The sequence below is a fragment of the Spinacia oleracea genome, chromosome 5 (assembly GCF_020520425.1).
Source record: "Spinacia oleracea cultivar Varoflay chromosome 5, BTI_SOV_V1, whole genome shotgun sequence".
In the NCBI taxonomy this organism is placed as follows: domain Eukaryota; kingdom Viridiplantae; phylum Streptophyta; class Magnoliopsida; order Caryophyllales; family Amaranthaceae; genus Spinacia; species Spinacia oleracea.
In genome coordinates, this window is record NC_079491.1 from 88248689 (window position 1) to 88266979 (window position 18291).

General features: G+C 35.9%; 2 protein-coding genes across 2 annotated transcripts; both read left to right on the plus strand.

The window, feature by feature from the left end:
* The first annotated feature begins 6925 nt into the window (after positions 1-6925).
* LOC110781050 (replication protein A 70 kDa DNA-binding subunit B-like) lies at positions 6926-8764 on the plus strand. The gene is made up of 10 exons (XM_056829847.1): positions 6926-7041; positions 7121-7208; positions 7304-7425; positions 7528-7606; positions 7681-7810; positions 7903-8060; positions 8151-8271; positions 8363-8469; positions 8588-8602; positions 8758-8764. Exons 1-10 carry the CDS (start codon positions 6960-6962, stop codon positions 8762-8764), a joined length of 909 nt encoding a protein of 302 aa, XP_056685825.1. The 5' UTR covers positions 6926-6959.
* Positions 8765-11969: 3205 nt separating this feature from the next.
* Positions 11970-15527, plus strand: LOC130461677 (uncharacterized). The gene is made up of 4 exons (XM_056829848.1): positions 11970-12273; positions 12361-13562; positions 13653-13836; positions 13936-15527. Exons 1-4 carry the CDS (start codon positions 11970-11972, stop codon positions 15525-15527), a joined length of 3282 nt encoding a protein of 1093 aa, XP_056685826.1.
* Positions 15528-18291: the final 2764 nt, after the last annotated feature.

Below are 18291 nucleotides of genomic sequence, written 5' to 3' on the forward strand. Positions count from 1 at the left end.
CAAGCAAGTGTATATTTTGGCATGGCACCTTATAACTCAATTTTTAAGTTTGGAACTTAAGGCTCTTACTATGTTGGTTAGATTTTAAGTGAACTAAAATCCTTAATCATGCAACATAATCAAGCCGTAATCTCATGCATTTTAAGACATATTTAAAGCAATAAATAACTTAAAACATGCATAAGATAAATGTGATCTAGTATGGCCCGACTTCATCTTGAAGCTTTGACTTCAAAGTCCGTCTTGAAAATCTCCGTGGGAGGCACCATTTTCTTCAAATAGGATAAGCTATAACTAATTACAACTATTTGATGGTTCGCAGACCATATTTGAATTGAAAAATAACTTTGGTACTTTAGACCAATTACATTCAAATTAATGGTACGCAGACCATATTTTCTATCCTATTTGGGCCATACTAGTCACTTCATAACCTGCAAAACAGTACATATACAATATATACCATTCACCCATTCATTATCATGAATGGCCCACATAGCTGGTTCGTAAAACACATTATGCATCACGTAAATATTTGCAGCAATTAATCAAGAGCACCAATAATCTACCAATTATTCAGTCCTTATTAATTCTAATCAAGTTGTTTTAACCTTAAGGATTTGTAGACCTAATCAAGAGTTTATGACTAAAAAGCGCTCCCACTTAAACCAATAAATTCATATGCTTTACCAATTTTAAACATAAAAATGTATTTCTAGTCTAACCGGAAACATACAAATTTAATTAAAATTTAAAGCTCATATAAATTTATAATTGAATCCAAAAAGTTTAATTTAATTTCAGTCGCATTTAAATTAATTCATGATTTTAATTTTAGTAAAATAATTAGAATAAATAACATTTATTATAATTATAATATTCAAAATTAAAATCCAAGAAAATAATTTAAATTATTAATTTTAAAATTAATTAAAATTACGTGAACTGAAATTTTCAAATTAAACATTCAGAACGATCTAATCGTAACGCAAACACCCTACGCGTTGCACGCCCATGGGCCGCACGCACACAGCCATTGCTGGCCATGTGCGCGCAGCCCATGCGCTCGTCGCATAGCTGCTGCATCCCTATCGCAAGCCTCCGCACGCATTGGTGCTCGCTGCGCGCGCCAGCGCTCATCGCACGCGGGCTATCGCTCGCAGTGCGCGCGCGACATCGCTCGCTGGGCGCGCGACATCGCTCGCTGGGCGCGCGAGCCATCGCTCGCTGGGCGCGCGACATCGCTCGCTGGGCGGGCGACATCGCTCTCTGTGCGCGCGAGCAATGCTAGGCGCAGCGCTCGTGGCACGCGAGCTTGCGCTCGCTGCGCGCGAGGCTGCGCGCTCTTGTGCGAGGCAGCGCGCGTTGTGGCGCAGCTCGCTTGCTGCCCACACGCGACTGCCTTGGTTCGCCCTACGCCCATGCCCATTCGTCCATTGGTCGTGGCACACGACACAAGGCAGGGCTGCTGCCTTGTGCTCGTGCACTACGCCCTTGCTCATTGCATTCGTGCCGCACGGGCGACGAGCTCCCTTGCTCGTCGTCGCATGCCCGCATTATACAACACCCCTTAAGGGTAACACGAAGCGTCCATTGCTTCGTGCGTGCAAGTTTTATGAACGAATCGCATAAAAATTTAAAATTTATATTTAAAATTAATGACAAATTAATAAATAATAGGAAAATTTGGTAATATTAATCCAACCTTTGGCCGATTTTCTTTTATTAATCCCACCTACGACATATTTTTTAATAATCCCACCTTTACTACCCGACGACTTTTATTGGGCTTAAGTGGCCGGTAATCGGTGACAAAGTCAACGAGATGGTGATGAATTGATGATGATGACTGAATATATCGAGAGAGAGTACTGCCATGTAGAGAAATAATGCCGCTTACAACAGTTTTATGACCTGTTGGGCCCAATAAAAGTTGTTGGGTAATAAAGGTGGGATTATTAAAAAATATGTCGTAGGTGGGCTTAATAAAAGAAAATCGGTCAAAGGTTGGATTAATATTACCAAATTTTCCTAAATAATATTAATTTCATAATTTTAGGGTGAAAAATCGAAAATTTATTATCCAATTGATTTCCGATTGTAATGGATTCAAGTCTAGGTCATAAAAATTTAAAATTTATCATAAATTTACAATTTTTTTATGGTGGTTTTTAATCATAGGTTTCTAATTAAATTACAATTAATTATGAAAATCAAATTAATTCTAAATTATTCTAATTTTCAACAAATTAATCATAATTACAAATTAGATTGCATAATTAACAAGGCTAGGCATTCAAACTTGTTAAACATATGCAGTAGGTCAATCAAAAATTCAAGATTTATCAACAAGAATCGCAAATATTTAATTTAACATCTTAAATTTACGAAATTTTGCATTCGAAAAACTAAAACCTTCGAAAAGTCATAGTTAGGTTTCGAATTTGAGAATTCTGGGTTCGGCAGAAAAATACTATTTTTGTCAAAATTTTAGAATGCCTTTTACATGCGGAATTGACACAAAAATCACTCAATTCGGATGAGTAACGAAGAAACTGCCGAAAAACTGCGTACGTATAATTAAATAAACGCAATTTGCAATTAATTAACAATTACGAAAATTAATCACCCCTTTTAATTCTTGCAAATTTGTAATATTTAACCATGTTCATGCAATTTAGATTATGAAAATAATAAGGGGCTCGTGATACCACTGTTAGGTTATGATACATATGACAATTCATAAATCATGCGAAAAAACCATAAACCCAGGAAAACATATTATTTACACATAATCATTTAGCATAGATTAGATGCATACTCTTTGTTGCGTGCCTTCCCTAGCTGCGCCCGAACCGAACAAGAACAAGTCTTTAGGACTCCAAGTGTCGTCCCTCCGTAGATAGTCCACAGCACGTCCGGATCCGCCTTAAGATTGACCAACTAGAATCGCCCTTAAGGTACTATTATTTTCGGCACTTTATAGGCAAATGTGTGACTGAATTTTTCTCTCAAAAACTCACTTTGAATACTTTGAAACTTGTGTTATAAATTGTGAGCCCTAGCCTCATATTTATAGCGGTATGGAAAGGGAATCGAAATCCTATTCAGATACAAATTAATCAAACCTAGAATCCTACAAGAACTCTAATTTAATTAATTTATCAAATAGAATTAGGAATTTAATCATTAACCGAACTCTGCATGTTTTAGGAAACGTGCACGAACACAAACACTTGCGCACACACACACGGCAGCCACGATGGGACCCATGCGTGCGCGTGAGCAGCAGCCCACTCAGCGCCCGCGCGCGCTGCGCGCTGCGCGTGCTGTGCGTGCTGTGCGCGCTGTGCGCGCTGCGCGCTGCGCGCAGCCTGCTGGGCCTGGCCTTGCGCTGGGCCTGGCGTGGCTGTTTGTGCGGCGCGCTTGGCTTGCTGGGCGATGGCCTGGCTTCGTGCTGGGCCTCGTCCGGCAGGCCTCGTCCGATGCTTATTCGTACGATGCGCTTCCGATTAAATTTTCCGATTCCGGAATTCATTTCCGATACGAACAATATTTAATATTTCCGATTCCGGAATTAATTTCCGTTTCGAACAAATATTTAATATTTCCGTTTCCGGAATTATTTTCCGATTCCGGTAATATTTCCGATTCTGACAATATTTCCGTTTCCGGCAATATTTCCGATTCTGGCAATATTTCCATTTCCGATAATATTTTCCGACACGTACCATGTTTCCGTTTCCGGCAACATCTACGACTTGGATAATATTTATATTTCCGATACGATCCATATTTCCGTTTCCGGCAATATCATCGTTTCCGGAGTATTCATTCCTTGCCTGTGACGATCTTAGCTCCCACTGAAACCAAGATCTGTTGGTTCCGAATATTCATAGATGGAGTATTTAATGCCATTAAATACTTGATCCGTTTACGTACTATTTGTGTGACCCTACGGGTTCAGTCAAGAGTAAGCTGTGGATTAATATCATTAATTCCACTTGAACTGAAGCGGCCTCTAGCTAGGCATTCAGCTCACTTGATCTCACTGAATTATTAACTTGTTAATTAATACTGAACCGCATTTATTAGACTTAACATAGAATGCATACTTGGACCAAGGGCATTATTTCCTTCAGTCTCCCACTTGTCCTTAGGGACAAGTGTGCATTTCCTAATTCCTTTGTCGCTCGATGCTTGCTCTTGAACATAAGGTAAGAGTTGTCATCCTTATTATGTCCAGAGGTGTTCCTCGGTTTCAGAGTTCAACTGATCAAATAAACAGATAATCATAGCCTATGATTCATCCGAGCACGGCCATGCATTTCACAGTTTCTAGCTCTCCGAGTGGCCTTGTACAACTTTTAAGCATCTCATCCCGATTTATGGGAGGACAATCCCAATCTTGCGATCTTGAGATTAGACTTCGTTTGATAGGTGATTACCTGAGCGTTGCCTTTATAGCCTCCTTTTACGGTGCGACGGTTGGTCAACGTCAAAGCAACCAGTTCTCAAACAAGTAATCTTCAAATCACTCAGGTATTGAGGATTTAGTGTCTAATAATTTAATGAAATTTACTTATGACAGACTTTCATCTCTTACAGTAAAGTTTCATAGGTCTCGTCCGATACTAGTCTTCCCAAAGTAAGTATCTATGCAAATGATTATGACATTGCCATGTCCACATAGTTCAAGAAACAGAACTACTAGTCATCTTGCATTCTAATCGTCTAACGTTTTCTATGCGTCCAATTTTATAGAAAACTCCGACTAGGGACCATTTTCAACCTTTGACATTCAAGTTCACTTGATAGACATTTCTTAGTCACAGGACTGGTCCTGACAGTCTATCTTGAATATATCGTCAAATTGAAGGGACTCATCATTTAATACTAAACCAAGATTAAATGGAATATGAAAATACATTTCATATATGATAAATGTTCAACCCCAATGTTTTATAACCATGGGCCTCAAACCCATCTTCTAAAACAATTCATGGAATTCAAAGCTATGATTGATTTCCAGTGCTACAACGTGAGTGTTGTTTCTCACTTGTTGCATAGGTTTAGTTATCATGCTTTGCCAATCTTAATATCCTTTTCATCGAATGTTCTTCGAGATATGATGATAAGATCTTTTCGAGTTTGTTTATTATGTGATCTAGTCTTTCTTACTTTGATGGTGGTTTTACTCATTTTGCAATGAAGAACCATCAAGTTAGCAGACGTTTTTCTTGCTTCAAGAGTGGTTCCACGCATTTTTCAATGAAGAACCATCAAGCCAGCAGATAGGTGATCTACCCAAGTTCAGTGAAGAACTTTAAACAACCCTGTTTTATTGCTTCTTAGGCAATAATCACTTTTACTTCAACTTTATAGGTTGCTAGTGATGCTTTGTTTGGAATTACTTATCCAAGCAGTTCACAGATATGTGGAATACTTTCCAGCTGTATCTTAGAACATAGAAATTAATATTTTAATTTCCCACGCAACAACTCATGGTCTCCAATCCATGTTGCCATTTCAAAACACGATGCTCTATAGCTCGTCTTTATCAATGGTTAACTCCAAAGGGTCTTGCTTGATCCTTTGCCAGTGTTTATGCGTGTAGCATCAATATTTAGCGTATCTTTATTTCCTTGAATCAAGAACTATTCCTATGTACCATTTCAAGTACCATAAGTATTCTTGATCTCAATCTAGTTGATCTTCACTTAGATCAATAGAGATTGGTATATGTTCGTCATGGCTAAAGTCATACGATACGTTTTTGGCGATCCTCATATTATATCATACATGATAAATTCTTTTGCAGAATAATTCCCAATTGAATTCTATTCATGTAACTTTAGCTCATTCAATTTTAGTAGATACTGAATCCAGCTAAATTCTTTGACATATAATATAGGTTAAGAATCTCATTTAGACTCTTTGATGTTTAACTTAGTAAATGCTTATACATAGTTCAAACATTCTTTACTTAGATTTATTCACATGGGTCGAATATCTCCAATGGAGACTTTCGTGTTTGATTTAGTAAATGCCATTACTTAATCTAAAACAATATTATAATGTAAGATCTTTGTAAATAGATCTCAATACCCAGTATGTACTAAGTTTCGCCTTGGTCCATCATTGATGAATAATTTCAAATCTAAGTCATTAGCATTTGAATGTTATTTCACAATAGAGAGATATGTGTGTGATACACATAGGACCAATTAAGTTTTATATACTCCCACTAAACTTCTCATATATCTATAAGAATCATGTACATTTTATGAAACTAAAATACTTATTAGCTTCATTAAAATATAATTCCAATTCCCAATTGCTTGCTTAAATCTGTACTTAGATTTTATAAACTAGCTTTTCTTTTCAAGCATTTTATTTGGATCCACAAATCCTATGATATCCATATTTATTCATGTACATAGCTTTCTTTTCATGTGATATCCATATTCATACATTGTGAATATCGGTTTATGTAATTCTAATTTTATTCTGAACTAACTTTACAGGATGACAGAGTACCATTATCCAACTTTTGAACATTTATATCCTAGCGGGGTACAACGATATGATGTACGAGCCCGACTAATTCGTAATTATGATATTTTCAACTACAACCACAAAGGAACAACTAAGAAAGCATGGAAAATGCTTTTTGTCGATGTTGAGGTAAATGACCATACACTTCATTCAATTTTTTCATTGAATCTGAACTATATCATAACTTTTACATGTGTTTTCTTTTGTAGGGTGAGGGCATACAGTGCAATATTTACGAGCCCGCAATTGAAAAGTTTATAGGACGGTTTCAAGAGGGATTCATTTATATACTCCTTGCTGTACAAGTGATATTTGCTGAAGGGAAAAACAAAATTGTCCCCAATTGGAAACAGATGATCATTAAAGAAGAAACAAATGTGATACGTGAAGAGGAGGATGACATGTCCATACCTTCATTCCACTATAATTTGGTTCATTTGAACAGATTAAGTTGTCACATCGACTGTACCAGTAGAGTTTATGGTACTTTTGTTGGCCTTTTTTCAATATATAGTTATCATGCATATGTCGTTTATTAATTGAAACATTGATGATCTTTTAGATGCAATGGGATTGGTCCTATACGTTTCACCAATTGAGAATATTGGTGTAGATTCATTCAAGCGAGACGTGGCAATAATGGATACAACGTAAGTCCCCTACATTATTAAAATGTTAATTACTTATCGAATTTGCCTATATTTCGATAAATTTGTCTTAATATTGTTTTACTTTCTACTTGCAGCTGGACTGTTATTAAATTAACACTTTGGAATGCTTTTGCGCACGTTCTTGATGAAAATCTTAATCATGTTGAGATTTGTCCAATCATTGTAGCATGTGGTCTGCATGTCAAGAGCTTCTATGGTACATCATTCAAATTAAATTAGATAGTAAAGTCTTTTTAATATGTAGTTCAAAGTATAATATTCATATGTGATAATATTTCTAATTGATAATTACAAACAGGTACATATCTTTCCACGGGATACTACACTAGGATTTATGTTAACCCAGTTAATGAAAAAACAACATCCTTATCTACATGGTATGCACAATTTCGCAAAATTCATGTACAACATAACCTTAAGTATTATGCTCACAAGTTTTTTTCACGTACAGGTATACATCGGAAAAACTGGCAAGGATAAGGAGAGATTGGTTTCGTTCATCGACTTTTTCGCTAAAGTCATCGATTGATATTTCTAATACTCCCCGTATCCGATTATCTCAATTTCCAACTGTGAGAAATGTATTGTTTCTAACCTTGAAGTTTGAGTGTTGTCAATATATTAAATACGATATTATGTACTTAATTGTCTAACTTTGTTTTTTTTTTTGTAGGTACAATACTGTCGAGTTGCCGCATATGCATGTCGTGTTGATGATGTTAATAACGTCATTTATGAAGCATGCAATCGTTGCCTAAAAAAGGTTGCCATTTTTCAAGGACTATTAAAATGTCAATCTTGCAATATCAACAACACTGTAACTATCCCAAGGTAACTATCTAAATCTCTATTATACTTAAACACACATTATATATTGGTAAATATCTATAATAGTATTTTTGATATAATTTCTTCTTATAGGTTGCTGCTTCGACTTACCATATTTGATAAAAGTGGTAATTTGAAAGTCACGATATTACACGATCTTGCACAATACCTTTTAGGTTGTTTAGCTACTAAAATAAAATCAGTACTTCAACAGGTTTCAATCTAATACTCTAACAACATAATTTTTTAATATAATTAACTCATGTTGTTTTTACATCTCAATATATTTTTTAACGTTCATGCAGCCTAACGGACGTAATCGAGTGATGGAAAAAGTATTTGCATGTTTCGGAAACAGAGCTTTTTCATGGGTGCTACATCCACCAACTGGAGCTTTTAATCCTGAACATTCGTATGTAATATTAATAATCATTCGTGAAATTTCATGCATAAACAATTTTGTTTTTAATATTGTTGCTTTGTAAATTGAGAATGTCTAACTAACACACTTGGGATTATTTATTTTGCAGATTTGAAAATACAAGGTATGTAATATCCCTTGCTTTTATGGACTGAACTTTATTATTACATACTTTAATTCATTCTTTTAGTACTATAATCTCTTATATTAATTAATCGGTTTTTATGGCAGAATTCTATTAGTACAATAATCTCATATGTTTTTGTGGGTGTGCAATAGATTCTGAACAGACACTTCGTTGTAAATCTGTTTTGTTAGAACTATGAATTGGAAAATAATTGACTTGAATCGGTTTTTCTGCAGATTTTAAGTTGGGTTTGAAGTTCAAAACGAGATACAATATCGAACAACATACGGTATGTGATTTTAATTTATGGTTTTAATTAAATAATCTATTATATTTTTTAAATCTCTAATTGCAGATTTCAAAATATAAGGTATATTCAAAAATATATTACTACTTATGAATTGAAACCATTAGTTTTTTATTATCTAAAATCAATGATGAAAACTGAAATGAAATATGGTTTTGGCATGTTTTAATTTCGACTTCAAGTACGACTTTGCATCTGGTGTCGAATTCGTCAAGGCATACAAAACACACGACAAAACCATCGACATAAGGTATGTGACCTATCAATATCCTAAACAAAATAGTATTATTCATGCAGATTTTAATCAATATGCATGCTTTTGTTGATTTTAATTAATTATTACAGATTTTAATTCATGCTTTTTATTCAGAAAAGTTGTTATTTGAATGTGATCTCTACTTTCAGATTTTATTAGATACTAAGCATGCAATAAACTTTATACATTCTAAACTGATTCGGATTTAAACGATTTGGATTGACATGTGAGCTCACATTTTTAGTTTAACTAAACAGAATGAACCTAATTAACTTTAACAAAACAAACTCAGTTAACTTTATTGCAAATACACTAAAAACATAAGTTACAGACCATTGCTTACAAATATAAGATAATTGATTGATTTTTGATATTAGATTGACCTTCTGAGATTATAAAAACCCTTGCCAAAATTCAAGTTTTTGATTAAAAAAACCTCACCAACAATGATGCCACACCAATTCACAAAATCCCAACAACATTGATTAATTCAACAGATAAAGTTAACATTCAAATCCACCATTCAAAAAAACAAGCAGAATAAACAAGGATACAAATTCAATGAAACATCATACAAAATTACACAAAAACAATCAGGGACCAGAAAATCAAACGAATCTACAATAAACTCACCAGAAATTTTGATGCGCCGCCCCATCGCCTTGCCGAACCGTGACGACTAGCGCCTCGACATCTTTCTCTCCAACACGACATGCAAATCAAAATTCCCAAAAAATCAATTAAGCAAAAATTGAGAAAACAAACCATGAATTAAATTAGTTAAGCAAACAATAAATAACCTATCTATTCTACAAATCCATATTGTGCATGAAGTAAATTTTGATTATTAACCCAAACACATGAAGTAATCAAGTTGTTATTTGCATACCATCTCTACTTTCAGATTTTATTAGATGCTAAGCATGCAATAAACTTTATACATTCTTAACTGATTCGGATTTAAACTGATTTGGATTGACATGTGAGCTCACATTTTTAGTTTAACTAAACAGAATGAACCTAATTAACTTTAACAAAACAAACTCGGTTAACTTTATTGCAAATACACTAAAAACATAAGTTACAGACAATTGATTGATTTTTTGAGATTAGATTGGACTGTCTGAGATTAAAAAAAACCCTTGCCAAAATTCAAGTTTTTGATTAAAAAAACCACACCAACAATGATGCCACACCAATTCACAAAATCCCAACAACATTTATTAATTCAACAGATAAAGTAAACATTCAAATCCACAATTCAAAAAAACAAGCAGAATAAACAAGGATAAAAATTCAATGAAACATCATACAAAAATTACACAAAAACAATCAGGGGCCAGAAAATCAAAAGAATCTACAATAAACTCACCAGAAATTTTGATGCGCCGCCCCATCGCCTCGACCAGCGCCCCATCGCCTCGACCAGCGCCTCGACGGCTTTCTCTCCAACACGACATGCAAATCAAGATTCCAAAAAATTAATTAAGCAAAAATTGAGAAAACAAACCATGAAATAAATTAGTTAAGCAAACACTAAATAACCTATCTATTTCTTTGTTAATTCCAAATAGAAGGCAAAACAGTTTATGGTTACCAATCTAGCGCCTCGCCTAGCGCCTCAGCTAGAGGACCGCATCGCCCAGCGCCTCAGCTAGGGGACCGCATCGCGCAACGCCCCAGCACCTTTCTCTCCAACACTACATGCAAATCAAAAGTGCAAAACAATTGGTTAATCAAAAATTAAGAAAACGAACTATAAAATTAAACCCTAAATAACCATTCTATTACAAACCCAAAAACAAGAATATATTTACAAACCCAAAAACAAGAGTATATTTCGATTACAAACCCAAAAACAAGAATTGATAAAACCCTGAAATTCTAAATCAATTCTAAAAAAGGAAAATTTAGGGCGAAGAGTTTGGGAATATACCTGTGAATTGCAGATCTTCCTGACGTTTATTGTTCGCATGTAAATTCGCCAATTTTTTCAAAGATCTTCCAATTAACTTGAAATGTGCATGTATCTCAGCCATTTTTTAGGAGAAAAAAGAAGAAAACCAGCGAAATGCAAAGTTAAAGAGAGAAAGGAAAGATAGGCACCGATTAGAACTCAGATACATTAAAGAAAAGAGTAGAGAGCGGCGAAGAGAAAGGAGAAACAAACTCAAATGTTGAGCGGCGGAGAGACAAAGAGATTGGCGAAGGTTAAGGAGAGAGAAGTTACCAACAAAATAAAATAGGGTTACAATTTGAGATTTGATATAGGATGAGCTTTGCTTTGTCAATGAAATGAACCGGTGAGGCTTATTTGGGCTTCGGGAACTTAGTAGGCCCACTCTCCACATTTTTTTAAACTAAATAGAATCCAGTAAGAAAACTATATAATTTATTTATTAAAACAAAATAAGAATCTGTATTTATTTTATTTATAATTAAAACTTTCTTTTTGGAAAAAACACAATAGGCATCAAAATAAATAGATTTTAATTCCGTGGAAAATAAAAAATAAAAAGCATCATACTAAAATATTTTATTTAATTTAAATTGAAATTTTTGTTTAAAGAAAAAAGAAAAATCAAAAGGAAACACAATAAAATATTTATTGTAATTTAAATTAAAACATTCGTTCAAGTAGAAAAGAAAAACAAAAAGGCATCAACATAACAATAAAAAAACTTTAAAGTAATTGTTTTTTAAAAAAAGCACATTATTTAGTAAATAACTTACATTATTCACTCTCCGATATACTTCGTACAACACGTGAATTTTAATACGTGTAGTTTTAGATTTTTGTAATGGACGAGAACGAAGATCAATGTATGCAAGATCAAAGATCCATATGGAGGGATCAAAAGCGACGACAGAGAAAATCGCTCACCCCAGAACAAATAGATCGTCTAAATACCAAACGAAGACTCACTTATGCCTCTGAAAACAAATCAAATGCTATAGCATCCCCTGAGAGTCAACCCCAAAGGCCATGTTCAGAAGGGCCTATGATTGTTAACAACACTCCCAACACTTTGGGAGCTCGAAGGGCTATGGCAGACATCACTAATCGTGCCAATAATGTCACGACTGGATGTGAAAGACGTGAACGTAAGTAATCCGAACATAAAAGATTCATTTAAGTATGTAAAAATTACCACTTACCTAACTAATCAAAAACACGATTTGATAATGCAGTGCAACCTATTGATGAACTTCGTTTACTCGATACTCGGGCAAATCTAGAAAATCGATTTTTTAGCGTCGGTGAAGGTAGGGCAACAAATCTGACAATATCAGACCCAACATCAAACTCAAGAGATATGCCCAATCGATTCTTTTGTGTTGGCGAAAGCAGTACAGCCAATGCACGTATACCAGACCCTACTTCAGACGATGGAGACATGCCGCATTTTGTTGAGGCGGAGAATGAAATACGCATTCCGGGCCTATTATTCAATGTCGGTGAATGTCATGCAGTCGACACCAACAACATATCAAACCCTATCTCTGATGATATAAGGGTCTGGACAGTAGGGAGAACTGGTTACAGAAATTGTGCAAGAAATTACCACGAGAGTCATGGGGTTCCTATATTCAGTTTGCCATCCATGAAAACATGTCCACATTGCCAGGCACGCCTTTTCCATTGTGAATCTACTGAACTATGTTGCTTAAGCGGGAAGGTTAACTTACCTGATTTTCCATTGTCCGCTGATATGCTTGATCTATATTCTGATCAATCGGAATATGGGACTCATTTTAGGCAAAATATTCGTAAATACAACCACGTATTTTCATTCACTTCAATGGGAGTTCATTTAGATGACGAACTAGCAAATGCACGTCAAGGTGTGTACACATTTCGTGCACAAGGTTCAATTTACCATCGCATTGGAGGTTTCTTACCTTTAAATGCAGAAGATCGTCCCCGGTTTCTTCAACTCTACATTTACGATACTGAGCATGAAAATGAAAATCGTGCAGCCGAGAACTCATCATTGCGGCTCGAAGTCATCGACAGAATCAAGAATATTTTGAATGCTCACAATCCTTTTGTCCACAATCTTCGTCATCTTGCTCAGCGTAGTGACTTAAATGATTGCAAATTTGTCATCAAAGAGCAACCTACAAATAAACATCAATACTCAATGCCGACAGCTTCCCAAGTAGCAGCAATTGTAGTTGGCGGTGATGACATTTCCAACTTGAAAGATAGGGATATCATGATAGAGTCAGTAACTGGGCAACTGAGTTATATCAAAGACACTGCCGGTTATTATGACCCATTGCAGTATCCTCTACTTTTTCCTTATGGTTCTTACGGCTGGGATTTAAACAGTCGAAGTTCCACTGGTAAAAAGTTGACATGCCGGGAATTCTATGCATACATGTTTCAGGTGCATATTTCTAATAACTCTCTTTAAGCCTTATCCTAAAAATTGTATACTTATACCTTTTCTGACCAAAACAAGTATTTTGTGATATAGATGCGTCAAAATCTTGATTCTCTAATCTTGAGAGGCGGGCGTCTACTCCAACAATTTGTTGTCGATAACTGTGTAAAAATGCAAGCCAATAATTTGAGGTGGATTGCACTCAACCAAGATAAGATACGTGCTGATTTATACAAGGGTTTAGAGGATTCTTTACATGCTGGAGAGCATAACACAGGTCCACATTTAATTAATTAAATTGATTATATTACACTCAATATAGTTCATACATTGTTTCACATGCAATAAGGTTTGTGTGTATAATGTCCATTTGCAGAAAATGTTGGACGACGGACCATACTACCATCTTCATTCGTAGGAAGTCCAAGAGATATGCACCAGAGGTATCAAGATGCCATGGCATTGGTTCATAAGTTCGGCAAGCCCGATTTATTTCTTACAATGACATGCAATCCGTCTTGGACAGAGATACAATTAGAATTGTTGGCCGGACAAGTACCAAACGATCGTCCAGACCTATTGACACGGGTTTTTCATGCTAAACTTGAAGAGCTGAAAAAGGATGTTTTAGAAAGGGGCATCCTCGGAACGGTTGTTGCTTATGTATATGTGATTGAATTCCAAAAGAGGGGTCTTCCACATGTTCATATGTTATTGATTCTTGATCAGAATGACAAGCTAACCACTCCGGATGACTTTGACAAGATTGTGAGAGCAGTAATTCCCGATGAACAAGTGGAACCAAAATTGTATAAGGCAGTTCTTAAACACATGATTCATGGCCCATGTGGTGTTCTCAACCACAAATCCCCATGTATGAAACAAGGAAGTTGTAAGAAAGGATTCCCCAAGGAATTCTCAAATGATACAAAGCAAGGCAATGACTCATATCCTCTTTATCGCCGTCCACAAGATCGTCCAGCAGTACCATTGCGTGAAAATTCACGAGTTCGTGTAGATAATCGGTGGGTAGTCCCATATAATCCATTTTTGCTCCTAAAATATGATTGCCACATAAATATTGAGATATGCAGCAGCATCAAGTGTGTCAAATATCTGTATAAGTACATCCATAAGGGTTCAGATAGAGTCTCTATGGAAGTTCATAACGGAGATGAGATTGCACAATATGTTGATGCACGGTGGATTTGTGCACCCGAAGCTATGTGGAAACTTTACAAATTTCCCATGACTAGAATGTGTCCTTCCGTAGACCGTTTGCAGGTTCATTTGCCAAACATGCATCAAGTGAGGTTTGAAGCGAACCAACCAATCTCAAGCGTGTTAGAGAACCCAAGAAACTCTAAGACGATGCTCACTGAATTTTTCAAGATGAATTCGATTGATCCAAATGCAAGGAGATATCTTTATCGAGAATTTCCAGAGCATTACAGGTGGTTATCGACTTCACGTGAATGGCAAAAGAGAAAAAGTTCACAACGGGTTTTGGGTCGATTGTATGTAGCTTCACCGTTGGAAGGAGAACGGTTTTATATGAGAATGTTACTCAATCATGTGAGGGGGCCTACGTCGTTTGAACATTTAAGAACGGTCAATGGTGTCATACACCCAACATTCAGGGCTGCAGCTGAAGCCCTCGGTCTAATCGAAAATGATGAAAGCATTCGTCAATGTCTTTCAGAGGCATGTTCGGTACGAATGCCAACTGCATTACGTCGATTATTTGCAACCATCTTGATATATTGTCAACCAACAGGATTGCGTTCACTGTGGGATGAGTTTTTCCCTTACATGGTTGAGGATTATCCAACTTCCAACACAACAAACAATTGTGTTTTTCTCACTAACAAACTTTTGCAAGACTTGGATAGGTTATTACGACCGCTAAGAAAAAAGATTTCTGACTACACGGAGTTACCAAGTTTACCTGAAAGTCTGATGACATAGACGAGCTTCCTTCTATCATAGAGGAGTACTTTTCTATTCCAGTTCCAGATGAGGATTTAGCATGTGTTGCCACTCTCAATAGTGACCAACAAATTGCGTACGATACAATAATGAATGCTGTCATTTCAAAGGCTGGTTGTTCTTTCTTTGTTGATGGTCCTGGCGGCACCGGAAAAACATTTTTATACAGAGCCCTTCTTGCTACTGTAAAAAGTAGAGGCGGAATAGCTATTCCCACTGCAACATCTGGAATTGCAGCAACGTTGTTGCACCAGGGAAGAACATCACATTCGACTTTTCAGCTTCCACTTAATCCAGATAGCTCATCAACTTGCTCATTCACCAAACGTTCTAAAACTGCAATTCTCCTAAAAAATTCTTCCATTATCGTATGGGATGAGGCCCCAATGACACACAGATATCAATTTGAAGCTGTTGATCGGTCACTCAAGGATTTAATGGGGAACGACTTGCCGTTTGGGGGGAAAATTATTGTGTTCGGTGGTGATTTCAGACAGGTTTTACCGGTGGTTCGAAATGGAACTAGAGCTCAAATGATTGACGCATCTTTTGTCAGGTCCCCTATGTGGAGACACATTCGTATTTTGCATTTGAGAGAAAATATGAGATCAATTGATGATAACGGCTTTGCTAATTTCTTACTCTCTGTTGGGAACGGTAATGAACCTACTGTTTCAGATCAGATGATAAGGTTACCGACTGGCATGATTATACCAACAGTGGCAGATAGTTCGATCGAGGCTTTGATCGACCAGGTCTTTCCAAGTTTAAGTGAGCACGTTGGTGATGGAAATTTTATAGTTGAAAGGGCAATCATCACACCTCTAAACGAAGACGCTGGTAGGATAAATAATAAGGTTGTCGAAAAGTTTCTCGGAGAAGGAAAAACGTACTATTCGTTTGACTCTATTCCTGAAGATAAGAGAAATTTGTATCAACAAGAGTTTTTGAATTCGATTTCTGCGTCGGGATTACCTCCTCATGCTCTCACCCTGAAACCTGGGGTACCTTTAATGCTTTTGAGAAATATTGATCCTAAACATGGTCTTTGCAATGGAACACGGTTGCTTTGCCATTCATTAAAGGAAAATTTCATTGATGCTGAGATATTAACCGGACATTCTAGGGGAAACAGAGTGTTTTTGCCAAGAATTCCCTTGAAAACTGCTGAAGATATAAAATTGCCATTCGAGATGGTCAGAAAGCAATTTCCTGTGAAGTTGAGTTTTGCCTTGACTATCAACAAGTCTCAGGGACAAACTATTCCACATGTTGGCATATACCTCCCTGATCATGTATTTAGCCACGGCCAGCTATATGTGGCATTATCACGAGGAATTTCAGAAAACACGACAAAGATCGTGATAGAAAAGGGAAAGGTCCAAGGCTGTGAAGGCATATTCACTAAAAATATTGTGTACAAAGAAGTTTTGTTGTCTTATGATTAGAGATACGAAACTAGAGTACTATTATGTATTTCCCAGTTTTGTAATAAACGTTATTGTACTCTTGACACTGAGTAGTGTGTTACGTCAGCGTTAGCCGTATTTTTTCCAATGAATTTTATAATATATCGGACGAATTGAGGGATGTGATTTTTATATATCGGAGTAATTAAATTTATTCATGTACATAGCTTTCTTTTCATGTGATATCCATATTCATACATTGTGAATATCGGTTTATGTAATTCTAATTTTATTCTGAACTAACTTTACAGGATGACAGAGTACCATTATCCAACTTTTGAACATTTATATCCTAGCGGGGTACAACGATATGATGTACGAGCCCGACTAATTCGTAATTATGATATTTTCAACTACAACCACAAAGGAACAACTAAGAAAGCATGGAAAATGCTTTTTGTCGATGTTGAGGTAAATGACCATACACTTCATTCAATTTTTTCATTGAATCTGAACTATATCATAACTTTTACATGTGTTTTCTTTTGTAGGGTGAGGGCATACAGTGCAATATTTACGAGCCCGCAATTGAAAAGTTTATAGGACGGTTTCAAGAGGGATTCATTTATATACTCCTTGCTGTACAAGTGATATTTGCTGAAGGGAAAAACAAAATTGTCCCCAATTGGAAACAGATGATCATTAAAGAAGAAACAAATGTGATACGTGAAGAGGAGGATGACATGTCCATACCTTCATTCCACTATAATTTGGTTCATTTGAACAGATTAAGTTGTCACATCGACTGTACCAGTAGAGTTTATGGTACTTTTGTTGGCCTTTTTTCAATATATAGTTATCATGCATATGTCGTTTATTAATTGAAACATTGATGATCTTTTAGATGCAATGGGATTGGTCCTATACGTTTCACCAATTGAGAATATTGGTGTAGATTCATTCAAGCGAGACGTGGCAATAATGGATACAACGTAAGTCCCCTACATTATTAAAATGTTAATTACTTATCGAATTTGCCTATATTTCGATAAATTTGTCTTAATATTGTTTTACTTTCTACTTGCAGCTGGACTGTTATTAAATTAACACTTTGGAATGCTTTTGCGCACGTTCTTGATGAAAATCTTAATCATGTTGAGATTTGTCCAATCATTGTAGCATGTGGTCTGCATGTCAAGAGCTTCTATGGTACATCATTCAAATTAAATTAGATAGTAAAGTCTTTTTAATATGTAGTTCAAAGTATAATATTCATATGTGATAATATTTCTAATTGATAATTACAAACAGGTACATATCTTTCCACGGGATAC

Coding starts and splice junctions, on each gene's coding strand:
- LOC110781050 (XM_056829847.1), top strand. CDS start 6,960: ATGTCCATACCTTCATTCCACTATAATTTGGTTCATTTGAACAGATTA. Junction 7,426..7,527: donor GCATGTCAAGAGCTTCTATG/GTACATCATTCA, acceptor AATTACAAACAG/GTACATATCTTTCCACGGGA. Junction 8,272..8,362: donor TAAAATCAGTACTTCAACAG/GTTTCAATCTAA, acceptor ACGTTCATGCAG/CCTAACGGACGTAATCGAGT.
- LOC130461677 (XM_056829848.1), top strand. CDS start 11,970: ATGGACGAGAACGAAGATCAATGTATGCAAGATCAAAGATCCATATGG. Junction 12,274..12,360: donor TGGATGTGAAAGACGTGAAC/GTAAGTAATCCG, acceptor TTGATAATGCAG/TGCAACCTATTGATGAACTT. Junction 13,563..13,652: donor TCTATGCATACATGTTTCAG/GTGCATATTTCT, acceptor TTTGTGATATAG/ATGCGTCAAAATCTTGATTC.